The following is a 14,840-nucleotide window of genomic DNA, read 5'->3' as shown; positions in this document are numbered from 1 at the left end:
AAGAGACAAAACCCCCAAAGGGCACTGCCAGCTCATCCCAGCTGCTGGAAGAAGCAGATTTGCCTTTCAAGGCACCAGGATTTATTTGCAGCTTCCCCAGGTGCCTGCAGTGCCCTGGCAGCTGCAAGTCTGGTCTGTGAGTGCCACCTACAGGGATCCCCTGTGCCCCAGCTCCTGGTGGGCCCTGACCCTGCTGCCCCCCAGAACCCCACCAGTAACGAGGGGAAATCCTGGAGCAAACAAAACCCTCCCAGCTCCTCCAGGACATGGGGACACGGGCAGGGTGGCAGAGGGGGACAGGGGGAATGTGGCTTCTGTTTTCTCACTGATGAGAAGCAGGTGTGAGTCAGGGAACGCCCTTGGGTTTGTTCTGGAATGAATTCCTGGCAGGGAGGAGCTGGGACATTCCCATTTCAGCCTGGAGGAGACTCAGGGGAGACTCCCAAGGGGCAGCTCCCATCTCTGCTCTCTGGGACAAGGGGCAGGAGCTGAGGGAAGGGCTGGAGCTGAGTCAGGGCAGGTTTAGGGTTGGATTTTAGGAAAAGATTCTTCCCCCCAAGGGTGCTGGAGCACTGCTCAGGCTTCCCAGGGAATGGTCCCAGCTCCAAGGCTGCCAAAACTCCAGGAGCAGTTTGGAAGAACTCCAGTTTGGACACTGCTCTCAGGGATGGACAGATTGGGGTTGTTGAGGTGCCTGTGCATCCCATCGTGTTGGACTCAATGATCCCTCCCAACTCAGACTCCATGATTCTGTGATCCAGGGAACAGCATCTCCTTCCTCACTTCCAAACAATCAAAATGGAATTTGGTTCTGCTGCTGTGGAGAGGCTGGAATTGGCATTACAGAGACTTTATTTGGTCCTCTGTACAAAAAAGGGGATTAATGTGAGAACAGGGAGAAAGGAGGAGACTTCAGAAAACTGAAACAACCCAGAGATGACTGGGGAATCACAGAGTCACTGAATGGCTTGAAAGGGACTTTAAAGTTCACCCATGGGCAGGGACACCTTCCACAGACCAGGTGGCTCCAAACTCAATCCAGCCTGGGCTTGGACACTTCCAGACAGGACACAAGGTGAGCAGCAGCTCTGGGAGCTCAGTGTCACTGCCCTGTGAGCAGGGGGAAACCCCAAAGACCCCATAAATCCACAAGTTCACCAGAGCAGCCTCATCCCACAGGCTCAGCAGGGAGGGATGGGTGGGCTGGAATTCTTTATTCCAGTGGTTCCAGGTACAAGGGAGGGGATGCTGCAATGACAAGAAAACCATGGATCAATCCCATGGCTGTTTAAAGACAGATCAGCAGCTCCAGGAGGGCAAAACACGAGCTGCTCCTTGGGGAGCTCAGACAACAACGTCCTCAAGTGCTGTTTATTGACTCCCACCACAGGCACAGACCCTGGCAGGGCTGCAGGTCCCATCCCAGGCACAGAAAAAAACCAGCAGAGCTGATCTCACCCCGCTCCCATGGATCCCATTAACCCTGCAGATGAAACCTCAGTCAGTTTGGGCAGCCCAGAAAGCCTCCAAGGTAACAGAGGGATTATGTAAACTTTGGAAAATTTGGTTTAATTCAGAGCAGACTGTCGTAGTCACGATGCACACAGGTGCTGACTGTTGCAGGTTGTGATCCATTGGCTCTTTTTGGTGGGATGAGCAGGAATCCTGCAGACCAACAGGCACATGGAACCTCCACCAACACCCTGATGCATCCAGGAGAAATAAAAGTGCAGCAGTGCCTGCCCAGGATCAGGCACAGGTGGGTCTGTTTGCATTCCTGTGTTTAGCGTGAAAAACAACTGGAAATCTGAAGATCCAACTGGGGCACAGACCTAAAACAAGGGTATCAAATACACATGGAGGAACTGAAGAGTCATGGAAGAAACACCTGAACTGCTCCTTTGTGGAAATGTCACGTGAGGTGTTCAAAGCTGCTGTTATTTGCAAGATTCACCCCAAACCCCCTGGCCTGGTCTGGCCCTGCTCACACTGCAGGAAGTGCCAGATCCAGATGATTCCTCCCAGAGAAATGGATCATGCTGAGCATCCCAAGGAGCCTCAGATCTGTCACTTGGGTTTTCTCCTCCTAGAAAAGGTCTCCAAGGACTCAGAGCAGAGCAGGGATGGAATATCACAGCCTGCAAAGGGCAAACCCAGATGCCAACTGCTGCTGAGGGGCAGGATGGAAGTGGAAACAGCTTCACAAGGTCCCTGATTACTGCTCCAGCCCAAGACCAGGACAAGTGACAGCCCCACAAGCACCTTTGTACTCTGCACCCCTTAAAGGTGGCCAGGAGGACTCTGAAAAGATGGAAGTGGTGTAGAAATTCTAGGTTGGCACATCAATTTCTTTCCCAGGCACTTCATCACCTGCTCCACACCTTTCCCTGCTCAAACACAAACATCTGTTCCAGCCAAAATTAATTGCAGCAGAATTATTTTCAAGGCAAGACCTACTGCTTGAGGTTCCCTCTGATCTGAATAATTTAACATTAAACAAATGCTCCACTGGTGTGAGGTGAGGAAAGTTGAGAATTGCAAACCCCAGCTGCCCAACAAGAGGGGAGCCTAAGGAATGCTCCAGGTGAAGGAGGGATGAGGAACGTGTTGGTCAAACACTGAGCATGGCAGTGGGACAGTCAGGCTCCAGCAGCACAAGGAACAACTTTTCAGAGGGAATAAAAGAGCCAGGGAATTTTACCAGCACATGCAGCCCTGCAGGATGAAGAAAGATCCTCACAGAGCTCCAATCATCACCAGGGAAGCTGATCCAGGTGGAGCCACCCCAGCAATCCCCACATGGAACCTCTGCCTGCTCCCACAAGGCAGGGAACACCCAAAACACGTGTGAAACGATCCAAACGACAGGAAAACAGGGCACATGCAAGCGCTGTGTGCACACGGCAATGTTATTAAAAAAATATATGTGTGTATTTTAAAATCCTCTGTGCACGTGTGAGACAGAGCTGCCACGAGGGTGGGGTTTCTCCAGGAAACCTCACCTGTCCTGACAGACAAACTGCTGCTTGCACAGCATCACAGCACTCCCTCAGCAGATCCTGCAGCATCTGGCAGCCCCCAGCCTCCCCCAGATCAGGATCAGCACATCCCTGTCCCTTCTCCAAGAGCCATCGGTGCCCCTGATCCACAGGGGGTTTGCAAGCCAAAGGAAAGGAGCCAGACATCCCAAAGATTCACCCTAAAGGTGAATTATCCTCATTTTTCACCCTAAATGTGCCACAGGGACCCTCCCTGCCCGCAGGGTGAATCCCTCTGGTTTTCCAAAGGCACTGCCAGCTTGGGGGGAAGTGGGATTGAAGGATGTGCTGCCAGTTTCCAAGGAAAGGCCACAGACAGAAGCATTGGTGAGCAGTTTTCACCGATTTAGCAGCAAATCCACCCAAAAACCACCTCCTGACACATTCACCTTTGGTCCTACACAATCAGATCCCAAATATCCACGTAACAATGGGCTGCAGGAAAGATGCCAGCCGAGGGAATGAAACTCCAGGGTCCTTGAGAGGAGAGAGCTCATCCAGGGCTGCCCTGAATCACAGTCAGGAGGGGTTGGGGTCCCCCTTTTCCAGTCATCAGCTCTCCAAGACACTCCCTGGCTCACATCTGGCTCTTCCTCAGGTATCCAGAGCTTGGCAGATGTCACACGTGTCCCTGGTGAGCTCACAGCTGGGGCTGGGCAGTGTCCAGGCATTCCCAGCCCTTTTGGAGAAAGATTCCTTTGGGTTTTGGCCCCTTTCATTTCTGTAAACCCGTGAATGACCTGGATTATCCCAGGAATTGCCAATCGTGCAAAATGTAACTCGTTTAACTCCTTCCCAAAGCTGCTCTGTCTGAGCTATCACCCTCCCACCCCCGTTCCTGTAACAGAGCCAGAGCTCTCACAGCTCCTCCCAGAAGCTGATTACAGAGACACTTCCCAAAGAAGTAACCTGATATTGCATGAAGGAAAGAGGATCAGCCTGGAGAAGGGATCTGATGCTTCCAGGGCATGGAGAGAGGGGTATGAGGCACAGGGGCAGCTCTGGAGCTCAGATTTCAGGCGCTGAAAATCCTCCAAGAGCATCTCCTTTACCTCAAGCCTTTCCCCATGCAGTGAACAGCTCCCATCTTTGCCCAGAAATGTCCCCAAAAATGCACGTGAAGAAAACAGGTTTGGTCCCCTCTCCCCCTGCCCCAGCTATGGAAGGGCTCAGACTGTTAGTGAAGTCACTGTAAGCAGATAGAAAACTTGAGCACTAAAGATTCCACTGGGATTGGACCCTCCATCATTCCAGGCAGTGCCACTGGTCCTGAATCATCTGGAAAAAAAAAAGGAGACACCCAAAATTAGGGGGAGCTGAGGTGACATTCCTTGAGGTGACATTCCTTGAGGTGACACTCCTCCTCAGCTTAAAACAACCTCCCCAGAAATCAAACTTTGGGATGTGAACACAATGATGGATGGGAAAGCAGGAATGGATATATATCCCTGTGAGACTGGGAGTTTGACCTGTGATATGAGTTGGAAGCAATCCCCAAAATGAAGAAAGGAAACCAAAACAAACCAGGAATTTTGCTGGGAAAACAGGAATGGATATCCCTGGGAGTTTGAACTGTGATGAGACCTGGAAGCAATTCCCAAAATGAAAAAACCCAAAATAAACCAGGAATTTTGCTGGGAAAACAGGAATCATTCTGATGGACTGGGGTTAACTGTGGACTGAAGCAATTCCAAAGAAACAAAAACAGAATTTGTGAACAAATCATCCCTGATGGACTGGGAGTTTGTACTGTGATATGAGTTGGAAGCAATTCCTAAGCTGAAGGAAAAAAAAAACAGGAATTTCTGTTTCTCTGTCTAACACAGGGAGGCCCAGACTGGGCACAGGGGCTCTCCCAACAGCTCCACAACCCCACAAATAACCCTGTCAGTGAGACTTTCCTGGGCCAGAAAACGAGGAAAAGTGAGATAAATCCGTGTGCCAACACAGAGACCACACACAGGCGTTTTAATTTATGCAGATCTGGTTGTAGGAGCTGTGCCAGAGCTCCCACAGCTTTGGGAAAGGAGCCTCAGCCCCTTGTGAGGAAAAGAGCAACACAAAAAACACACAAAATGCTCCCTCACCGCCTCAGGTTCCGGCTTTCAAACACGGTGTCCTCGTCGCTGTCGAGGGAGCCCAGCTCGATGTTCTCGTCCTGGCTCGACAGCAGCCCGTACTTCTTCCTCTGGGGTTTCTTCAACCTGAAATGAGTTTTGGGCTCGTTTCTGGGGCCCTCGGACCTGGGGCTGAGCGACACGGAGAGCGCAGTGAGTGAGCCGCTGTCCCCACCCAGCGGGTGGCTTTAGCGGAGATGGTTTAGCGCTAATTACCTCGGGTAATTAACAGTGTGAGGGATTTACAGCGACGCTTTGGACTCGCTGCCAAAGGGATGCGCTGGGGAAGCAGAAAGGGGGATTCAGGGAAAATGGGCACAAACCCAAGGATTAGGAGCGGAATTGGGGCAGGCATGGGACAGGGACACCGTGACCGATTTCGGGGGACCCAGAGCAAGACCGGGACCGTCAGGGAAACCGGGACAAGCAAGGACAATGCCACAAGCAAGGGGGGACTGTCCGGGACCAGGACAATCAGGGTGACATCCCCGACCACGGTGAACCAGGACTAGCAGGGTAGAGAACCTCAGAACCGGGACAAACTGGGACACAGCCAGGGATAACGGGAACGGGAACCAGCGGGGACACAGCCCCGGGGCAGGGGACATCAGAATGGGGACAAGAGCAGGAGCAACAGAACACGGATACAGCCCCGTCCCTCGCCTTGCACTCACCGGAACGCCCGCAGCATGAAGTAAAAGGCGGCCAGCGCCGACAGAGCGCTCAGCACATACACGGCGCGCCTCAGCACTGGCAGCCCCGACCCCACCGACAGCCTCGGCCCGGACTCGTGCTCCGTTCCCGACTGCGTCTCGTTCCGTGTGACCGCCCGCGGCGGCTCCGTGCTGTTCCCCGGGCTGGGGGCGGTGGCGCGGCCGAGGTGCGGGACGAGAAGGAGGAAGATGAGGAGGAGGCGCGGCATGGCCGGGCCGGGGCGGCGGAGCGGGAGCGGCGGCCGCAGGAAGGCGGCGGGACCGTGCGCGCGGCTCAGGCCCCGCCCGGGCCCCGCGGAACCGCTCGCGGGTTCCGGGGCTGCGCCGTTCCGGGCCGGCCGTGACCCGCTCACGGAGCCGCCGCGGGGCTCCGACATTTTGCCCTCAGGGTTGTTATTGTTTGCCCTCGGGAGCTGCGTGCCCCTCGGCGGGGCCGCCATTTCTCCCTTAGTGCAACACCCCGTCCGTCACAGACGCCATTTTCCGCTCAGGGTCATCCTTCCTCTCTCAGGGCTGCCATTGCTCTTTCAGGGCTCTCATTCCTCCCTCAGAGCCGCCATTTCCCCCTTAGGGTTGTCCCTCTTCCCTCAAGACCACCGTTTTTCCATGAGGGTCATCATTTCTCCCTCAGTGTCACCACTGCCCCCTCATAGCAGGACCTTCTCCCCCAGAGCCGCCATTTCCCCCTCAGGCTTGGCCCTCCTCCTTCAAGGCCACCATTTTTCCCCGAGGGTCATCATTTCTCCCTCAGTGTTGCCATTTCCCCCCTCATAGCAGGATCTTTTCCCCCAGGGTCATCATTTCTTCCTCAGTATCCCCACTTTCCCCTCATAGCAGGACCTTCTCCCCCAGAGCCACCATTTCCCCCTCAGCGTTCTCTTTTCTCCATTCAGGGTGGCCATTCCTGCCCCATGGTGAACACAGCTGGGAACTGCAGCATTTTCAGCATTTCAAGAATTTCTATTCCCCATTTTTCCCTCTGCAGACACTTCAGGCTGAGCAGGGCTCAGTCACCGCCCTTCAGCCCTGCTCCACTTCCCCATTTTTCCTCAAGGAATGGCTCAAGCTGCCTGGACACACAGGGCTTACTTTAAAAAAATGGCATTTTGGTTAAAACTGGGTCACCCAAGCTCACGTCAGACCCTTGGCACCCAGACACCTTCCTGATGACGCCACTGGGTTCCACATCCAGCCCCTGGCTGCAGCGATTCCCTCACCCATCCCAACAAGACATCATTAACTCAATGCCATAATTAGCAATGCCAAAAATAACAGCACCTTCAACCAGGCTATTTTTGCACCTGTTCATTATTTCTGCCTGCGTCTAAGCATCCTATTTAGGAAGGTCTTACAAAGCATTATTTGTAAGTATTTTCAGCCTGAATTCATTTCAGCCTCACCTGACTGCATTTTTATCAGCCAAGACTTCACACACTCCTCAGCTTTCATTATATTTAATACCCTCCTGCATTAACATGCAAAAAATCCTCACTGGTGAATTGCTCAATACAACCCCCAGAAGAAGTGTGTCATGGCTGATTGCTTTTTTTAAATGCTGTTCACTTAGATAAATTGAAAGAGGTTAAAGGAGGAAAAGTAGGTTTTGTGAAGTGAGCTCTGTAATCCCCTCCTGCAGGCAGGAATGTCTGGAGACTCCTATCAGTGGAAAATGGGGAACTGATGGCTCTTGGGCAGCAAGTCCTCAGGCTCCTGAAACCATCACTAAATTCTGAGTTTATCAGTTAAAAAAAAACAGGGAGAAAAGGGCAGGATGAAGCAATCAGCTCTTCTCTAATACAAAATAAAAAGGGCAGGAGCAGCTGAGATCAAAAACTCACCCTGCAATCTCCTGCCAGAAACACATTCAGAGTGTCAGCCTCTCCCAACATTATATTAATCCTCCTCATCACTGAGCTGCCAAATTTTTGGGATTTAACCCACAACAAGACCTCATTTCCCGTGAGGACACATATCAATCTGCTTGGAGCAGAGCGTGTTCACCTCCAAGCACCACAGTGGTGGTTTGCTCTGTGCACCAGGACAAATACTTTAGCCAAAAACATTCTGTTTCCCACAAAAAGTACTACAGAGATTTGTTTTTCCACATTTCAGTGTTTTATTCTGTCTTGACTGATCTGGTTCATGTAAAAAATGAGCAACACCACTGCTTTGAGCTCTTCATCTCCTCACTCTGGTGTCTGTCCCTCTGTCTTCTCTGACGTGTCTCAGTGCTGAAACGAAATGGACACAAGAGAATTAGAAGGTGGATAAAGGAATGGAAGAGGGATACGGACGAGGGAAACAGACAAAAAAATAAAACAAACTCAGGAAAGGGATGTTACCTGGTTGGCAAACTTGCTGCAGCATCCCTGGAACGCAGCTCTGGTCGCTCAGGATCCGCTGGGCCTCCGAGGCGTGTGCCGGGTCCCTTCAGCCTGCTAAAGCAGAGAGGCATTAACAGAGAGCCCAGGGCAGAGGCTGCTCTTGCCCCCAACCTCCCCACACAGCTCACAGCGCACGAGGGTCTCACAAGCCATCGCTGAACCCATCACACCACAAAGCACAGTCTGGGAAAAACTGTTCCGGGCCGGCTGCTGCCCGTGCTCAGCCAGCCCATGGATTGGATCCCCCTAAGCAGAGAGTTAACACTTGGACATGGCTGCTTAGGAAGTGTGGGCCATGGGAAAAAGTTAATGGCAACAAGTAGGATGGCAAAGAAAGCTACAATTAAAGTGAGCAACTTAATGAAGTCTAGGAAGAGTCTCAATAGATGAACACATATCGAGTCAGGGAGTTCGTTCCAATCTTGCTTCCGTACCTACAGCAAGACACGGCTGCATGCCCAACTCTGATCTGTGGAACTCAAGGTGTGCCACAAGCCAAAGGTTGCATACGGCATGGGTTAACGTTTTTCCAGCAGCTGACCAAAATTGTCAAAAGGAATATTTCACAGGTACATTAGACTTTCAAATGAGCTCTCAACAAGAGGAAGGATGCGGACATGAGCAAAAGGAGTTACCTCGAATTACAGGACTATTTCCACATATGAACTAGCCAAGAGAGCAGCTCTCGTCTCAGAGGTTTCTGTTGGAGGCACAACACTTCTTTTCTCCAAGGACACTGCAGTTTCCATTTGCTAGCAAAGAATTCTTAGAACTTGTAAGCAATGACACAGCTAAGCTAAGCCCGGCATTCCCCTACATCGCACACGCGCTCGGCACGCAGGGAACAGCCCAGGGACTACAGCACTTGGCTCTTCTCTACAGCTTCCCAGTGTAACCTACAGCAGCTTTGCAGGACACATCCATCATCCTTCCTAACATTCCAACTGCACTTCGCTCCTAGCACGCCCTCAGTTTGTACTTCCAGCCTCTACAGACAAGTTTTGACTACGTTATGTGAAATTTCTTGGCCAATTCAGATGTCAAGACCGATTTTAGGATTAAAATTCCAGCGCGTCCGGGCAATCGTCCGGCCAGCTCTGCCACTGTCCCTAATCTCCTCCTCTCGCTCCCAAGACTGTTCTTCGTCTCCAAGGGTAGTGTTGTGCAATGAAATGTAAATGTCAGGAGCAGAGTTCATTTCAGACGGTCTTTTAATAGGCTTCGTAAAGCCAAAGAAAACTGTATACAGGAATCCTTTACCACTTCAAATACAACAGCAATGGAATATGCATATTTCTTCCAGTAAAAAAGGACAATATAAATAAACATTTTCAAGAACCTCTTTATGGTTTGCAAGTCTAGTTTTGGGTCATTTACATCATTACAACAGTAAAAATACCGTTATGCGGGTTGAACATACAAGCACGTTTCTCTTTAGATATATCAAGGTGGTTTGCCTTCCAACGGAACCCAAGCTGCATTCCTACCTTGCTACACTAAAGGAATGTTACAAAAGACGAAGGTAATGCACTTGAAAAAAAAAAAAAAGGAAGAAAAAAAGTCCACAGCTTGTTCAGCTTCTAGTGAACATTGGTACAAGGTCCTTGCTAGCTCAAAAGAAACTGAATTGGGGCCCCAACTTGAAAAAAAAAACAACCAAAAACGAACACCTTGGCTCATTCATGGAGGATAAAATAAAATCTGAAGTGCTTTCAAAAAAGATTAAAACCACTTGAAAGCAGAGCTTTCTCCAAGACAGTCTAATCAGACAGTCTTGTCTCAGAAGCTGCCAGGCTGTGTATGACAAGATCAGAACTGATAATACTACAAAAGTGAAAATACAAGTAGATGTACTACACAATAACCATTTCAGCGAAGCTCCAAAAATCTTTATAAATACAGCCATTGGAAGGACGATCTTGAGTCAGGAAGGATTTTTACTCGTTGTGTGTAGCTGAGGACAAGAAGCAGGCACAATTGTAAAGGCACTGAAGCAAAGACAAGTTCCAGCATTTTACTCCCTTTGCATTATTCCAAGGCTACGGCTACTTGGCTACTGAGATCCCCCACCCGCGGGTCAGTGCGTTAGGGCAGCCGAGTTTGGGCTCCAGGAACACCTTTTCTTTTTTTTTTTTTTTTTTAAAAACACTTGCTTTGCCTTAGATCCGAGCAACTCCTGCACATGCATTAAATTAGAATCTCCCGGCACCACCACACGTCCACAGCCTGAGCCTGCCCCAGCTGCAGGCTCGGGCTCAGCAGGTTCAGAGCTCCTACAGCACACGGACTCAGCGCTCCCGCTCGAAGCACGACTTACCGTAACTGTCGTAGCTGTCTCTGTAGGAGCCTCCTGAGTTCCTGTCTCCATAGCCACCTTGACTCCTGCAGGACAAACACAACTTGCTTTACAGCTGCTCAACTCCTTCTTTGCTGCTTTGAGCCCCACCACAGCTTCCCCACCACCCCCTGGTGCTGGCAGAGCCCTTACCTGCTATTATAGTAGTCTCTGGAGCCGTTATAGCCTCCACTTCTGGAATCAAATCTGCTGCCGCCATAGCCTCTGTCTCCACCTCCTTAGAAATACATGGAAATTAGGTTTTTTAACCAATCTGACAAATGACACCCCCCATGCAGACATTATGAGTGACCCCCATGCACTCACCTCTGGAGAAGCCACGGCCCCGGCCTCGGCCCCCGCGGAAGAAGCCCCGGCCCCCCGAGGACCCCCCTCTGTAGCCACGGGATCTGTTCTCTGAGGACTTCCCAGCCTGGTCAACTCGGATCTGACGCCCATCTACAGACTAAAACACAACCACAGTTAGCCAAACTGAAATAACTACATAAAAAGCACATGTAGAACGAGTTGCATGCCTTCTAAGTTGGCTGAGCAGTGCCAGGACTTGCTGCTTATGAAATAAACAAACATCTCTTTCATGCCACAATTAAATCAAGTAGGCAAAAAAAACCAGATATATTAAGGAATATTATTATTATATATAGGAATGCCTATAAACTTGTATCTCAGTCATCCAGATTCCATAATGGAACTTTTTAGTTTTATTCCTAGTATACATATATACACATATACATATATGTTCTTTTACATATTAACTCATATAGCCAGATTTTTCACACCCATATAATCTCATGTAAGATACTAGCATTAATCTATTTTTTCACACAGCCTGAACAGCAGCACCTCTGTTTCTCTTCCTGCACTATGGGAAATAAAGAACCAACTCCAAGGCCTCCTCACCTTTCCGTTCATGGCCATCATCGCATCTTTTGCATCATCGATATTTTCAAAAGTAACAAAGCCAAAACCTCTGGATCTCTGAGTCTCTCTGTCTTTCACCACCACGACTGTGAAAAGGAGAGATAGGAAATAAAAACCCATCAGCGCCAGGGAAATTTAAAAGACTTAGGGAAACTATCTCCCATCGTGGCTCTGCAGTCTCACCTTCAGAAATCTGTCCGTATTTAGAGAAGACTTGCTCCAATGACTGCTCATTAGTGTCGAAACTGAGCCCGCCGACAAAGAGTTTTCCCTCATCTGACGCCATTCTGACCTGCCAAACCAACAGAACCGAGTCAGCGACTCAAAAAACCCACACAATCCCCACGAGGTCTGAAACAATAAATCCTTCTAACACCACCTATAACAACACCGATGTGATCTCACACTGCTGGACGCCTTAGGTGGTCCTCCAGTCTTACAAAGGGTCTCCCTCAGGGAGAGCGGGATCGAGGGCCCAGCTGGGGCTCCGCAAGGCTCAGGGCCAAGGGTAGGTGAGCAGCATTAGGGCCGGGCCCCGGCAGAACCCGCGGCCGGGTCGGGTCCCGCCAACCCCCGGTGGGACCCCCGGTACGGGCCCCTCCGTGCCCAGCGCGCATGCGCGCCCGCATCGCCCCCTACCGGCCTGGCCTGGGCAGCGCCGCCCGCCGCCCCCTCCCTCCCGCCCGCCATTTTGCACGGCCGAGGCCCGTCGCCATTTTGTTTCCGCGCACGCCTTTCCGCCCGCCGCGGCCCCGTCCCCCACTCGGCCCAGACCGGCCCATTCCGCCGTGTCCCCCGTGCCTGCAGAAGGCACCGATCGGTGGGTCCGGAGCCGCGGCCCAGCCTCCCACGGGACCCGGCCCTCTGCCCCTGGGACACGGCTCCGCTCACTGCAGACCACCCGGCCCGGTGCGGTCGCGGCCGCCCCGCGCGACTGCGCTCACCGATAGCCGGGCGGTGCGAGGTCCACACAACACTTCAAAGCTTCAGCGAAATGTACGGCGAGCCTGGCGGGGCGGCGCCTTATAAACGCCCGCGCCTCATCCCGCCTATCTTATGAATATGCAGATGAACCCCGCCGCAAGGAGGGGCGACACGTCACCAAAGCGCTGCCGCCGCTGCCCCACCTGATTGGGCGGGATTTCATTAATATTAATGAACCACGGCGGGGGCGCTAGTAGGGGCGCGCAAACAAAACCACAGCGTGGCCCCGCCCCCTCCACCCACGCGGGGGCGGGGCACGACGGACGACTCCCATTGGCTGCGCGCGTGGAGGCGGGCGGGGGCGCCCCTGTGAGAGGGAAGGAAGTGGAGGTCGCTGATTGGGCGGGGGGTGCGGTCGCCCCGCCCCTCTGGCGAAGGGGGCGTGTCCAGGCTGGCCCAGTTTCGCGCCCTTCTCGCACTGCGGCGGCGGCCGCAGACAAAGGGCCCCCTCAGGGGCCGCCGCCATCTTGGGCGCCGAGCGCTGCCCCCGGCCGTGCTCCGGCGGCTCCTCCCGCTGCGGCCCGTCCGGTCACCGCCCCGCTCGGGAAACCCGTCCTGGCCCCGCGAACCGGCTGCCCTCCTCTCTGTCCCGTGCGGAATGATCACTCCTTGCAGTGTTGTCCGACACGCACTTGGGAGATGATGGTGAGAAGTAGTCAAAGCAATAAAGTTTTCTTTAAAAATAAAAGTCTTCCATCAACCTCTTTTCCCAAAGACTGAAATCTTTAAAAGCACATCCTGAGGTTTGACAAAGGTGAGAATGATTTCAGCGGTAAAAACTTCGTGTTAAAACTGGCAAAGCCAAAGACGTGTCTCATTGAGAGGCTACGCGGCTTTGAAAGGCCTCAAAATAAAAATGTTCAGTGTTTCATACAATAATTACAATCTCATGTAGAAAAGTGTTTAGAAACATTGGAGGGGAAGAGATGCACGTGAATAAATAAATTGGAGAGGAGGAGATGGATGGGAGGGAATAGGAGTGAGCAGGAAATGGGAAGGAAACACGGCAAGGGTGTCACTGTGTGTGTCCTGTGTCCAGGACAGGACTGGACACATCAGGGGTCACTTTGTGTGTGTGTCCCTGTCCCAGGCAGGACCAGACACCTTTGCTGTGCCTCCAGAAATTCCTTGTAATTCACGTTGCAGTTTGCAGACAGAGTTTGCAGCCACCAGCCTCCATCCTTCCTTCTTTTCTTCCCTGTATTTCCAGTCTGAGCCAGGCTGCACAGAACAAAATCACTGGAGTACAGAAATCACTATTTGGTGACCAATTTCCAAACCAGGCACTGAGACTGAGGAAAAACAAACCATGGAGAGATGCAAAGAAACCTGCCTGTGATTGCTCATTTGAGCAGTGATCACCCATTCCCTGCCTCCCAGAGTGTGGAAATCAGGCTTTTCCTCCCTGGTTTGTTGTGATCCCTTTGGGATCTGCAGGAAAAGGGCAGTTTGTACATGGGTAATTCAGTAATTATGAAACCCAGGGGCACCACATCTGTGGTTTTTCTGAGCTCACAGAGCCACAGGGACAGAATGCTGCCACCAAAGTGCTCAAAAGCACTTAAAAACACCCAATATTGATGACACACCAGGCCAGTATTATTATTTTCCTACTATGAAAAAATTTTACTCACTTTCCTAGGCCTGGAGAAGGGAGCAGACGTGTCTGCTGTTACTGCAAATTGATTTTTGCCCTTCAAGAGAGGAAAAGATTCCAGCCCTGCAATCACAGGCACAGCATTTTGATTAAATTAGAGACCCATTAACGTGAGCGTTTCTGGTCTGTGATGAGGGTGGATAAAGTGACCTTGATGCACAGAGAGCCATTTTCCAGCCTGCGATGCTGGACATGCTCCAGATCACCCAGGGCAGGCATCAGCTGTGGATTTGACAATCCTCGTGGATATTCCGTGATCAGGCTGCACACAGGGGCTGCTCCTGTGTCACCAGCCCAAGGGGCTCAGGGACATCCCTGCCTGTCCCACAGGCTGGAAGCAGCCAGGCAGGTAGCTTGCACCACTCATTAGGGCAGTTAATTAAGCACTGAAACAGCCCAAGATTAATCTCCTGCAGCAGAAGGAACCTGGCCAGGGGTCCCAAACAGGCAACACCACGTAGCAGAGTTCACTCCTGTGTGAGCTCCAGACCTGAGCACCCATGGGTGTTTTCCCTGGCTGAGCCCTAATTTCAGTCACCTGGATGTGCTGAGTGACCCAATTTGGCAAAAGTGCCAGCACTTCCTCAGGGAGTGCAAATATCCGCTCTGGAGCGGAGCTGTTTGTGTGCACAGGTGCAGCCATGGGAAATGGTGAATCACCAGAGGCTGG

General features: G+C 51.8%; 2 protein-coding genes and 1 long non-coding RNA gene across 8 annotated transcripts; all 3 read right to left on the bottom strand.

Annotated features, from left to right (window-relative positions):
- Positions 1–1,357: 1,357 nt before the first annotated feature.
- On the bottom strand, positions 1,358–6,296 carry FAM174C (family with sequence similarity 174 member C). Of its 3 annotated transcripts, none has more exons than XM_064734427.1 (3): positions 5,830–6,292; positions 5,126–5,287; positions 1,358–4,316 (listed from the first exon to the last, which is right to left on the bottom strand). In XM_064734427.1, exons 1-3 carry the CDS (start codon positions 6,243–6,245, stop codon positions 4,313–4,315), a joined length of 582 nt encoding a protein of 193 aa, XP_064590497.1. In that variant the 5' UTR covers positions 6,246–6,292; the 3' UTR covers positions 1,358–4,312. The 3 variants fall into 3 exon arrangements, with proteins under 3 accessions (XP_064590497.1, XP_064590501.1, XP_064590498.1); XM_064734431.1 differs by having other exon boundaries at positions 5,126–5,242; positions 5,830–6,276; XM_064734428.1 differs by lacking the exon at positions 1,358–4,316 and having other exon boundaries at positions 5,122–5,287; positions 5,830–6,296.
- A 1,664-nt stretch (positions 6,297–7,960) lies between these two features.
- CIRBP (cold inducible RNA binding protein) lies at positions 7,961–12,632 on the bottom strand. 4 transcript variants are annotated; one of them, XR_010442931.1, is made up of 8 exons: positions 12,474–12,607; positions 11,713–11,821; positions 11,509–11,615; positions 10,915–11,053; positions 10,741–10,825; positions 10,570–10,634; positions 8,211–8,306; positions 7,961–8,099 (listed from the first exon to the last, which is right to left on the bottom strand). XR_010442931.1 is itself a non-coding variant. In XM_064734261.1 (7 exons), exons 2-7 carry the CDS (start codon positions 11,813–11,815, stop codon positions 10,190–10,192), a joined length of 516 nt encoding a protein of 171 aa, XP_064590331.1. In that variant the 5' UTR covers positions 11,816–11,821; positions 12,474–12,632; the 3' UTR covers positions 9,446–10,189. The 4 variants fall into 4 exon arrangements, 2 of the variants coding, with proteins under 2 accessions (XP_064590331.1, XP_064590330.1); XR_010442932.1 differs by having other exon boundaries at positions 8,211–8,303; XM_064734261.1 differs by lacking the exons at positions 7,961–8,099; positions 8,211–8,306 and adding an exon at positions 9,446–10,206 and having other exon boundaries at positions 12,474–12,632.
- A 542-nt stretch (positions 12,633–13,174) lies between these two features.
- LOC135458985 (uncharacterized) lies at positions 13,175–14,576 on the bottom strand. The gene is made up of 3 exons (XR_010442951.1): positions 14,321–14,576; positions 14,148–14,233; positions 13,175–13,805 (listed from the first exon to the last, which is right to left on the bottom strand). It is a non-coding gene; the product is annotated as an uncharacterized LOC135458985 (long non-coding RNA).
- Positions 14,577–14,840: the final 264 nt, after the last annotated feature.

This window comes from Zonotrichia leucophrys, chromosome 28, assembly GCF_028769735.1.
Source record: "Zonotrichia leucophrys gambelii isolate GWCS_2022_RI chromosome 28, RI_Zleu_2.0, whole genome shotgun sequence".
Lineage (NCBI taxonomy): Eukaryota > Metazoa > Chordata > Aves > Passeriformes > Passerellidae > Zonotrichia > Zonotrichia leucophrys.
The sequence above is the reverse complement of the archived record's forward strand: the minus strand, read 5'-3'. Positions and strand labels throughout refer to the sequence as shown.

Excerpts from the sequence above, each read along its gene's own strand:
- FAM174C (XM_064734428.1), bottom strand. The coding sequence starts at position 6,245 with ATGTCGGAGCCCCGCGGCGGCTCCGTGAGCGGGTCACGGCCGGCCCGG. Across the intron at positions 5,288-5,829 it reads TTCATGCTGCGGGCGTTCCG|CCCCAGGTCCGAGGGCCCCA; the intron begins GTGAGTGCAAGG and ends CGTGTCGCTCAG.
- CIRBP (XM_064734260.1), bottom strand. The coding sequence starts at position 11,815 with ATGGCGTCAGATGAGGGAAAACTCTTTGTCGGCGGGCTCAGTTTCGAC. Across the intron at positions 10,826-10,914 it reads GGGCCGTGGCTTCTCCAGAG|GAGGTGGAGACAGAGGCTAT; the intron begins GTGAGTGCATGG and ends TGTATTTCTAAG. Across the intron at positions 10,635-10,740 it reads AGAGACTACTATAATAGCAG|GAGTCAAGGTGGCTATGGAG; the intron begins GTAAGGGCTCTG and ends TTTGTCCTGCAG.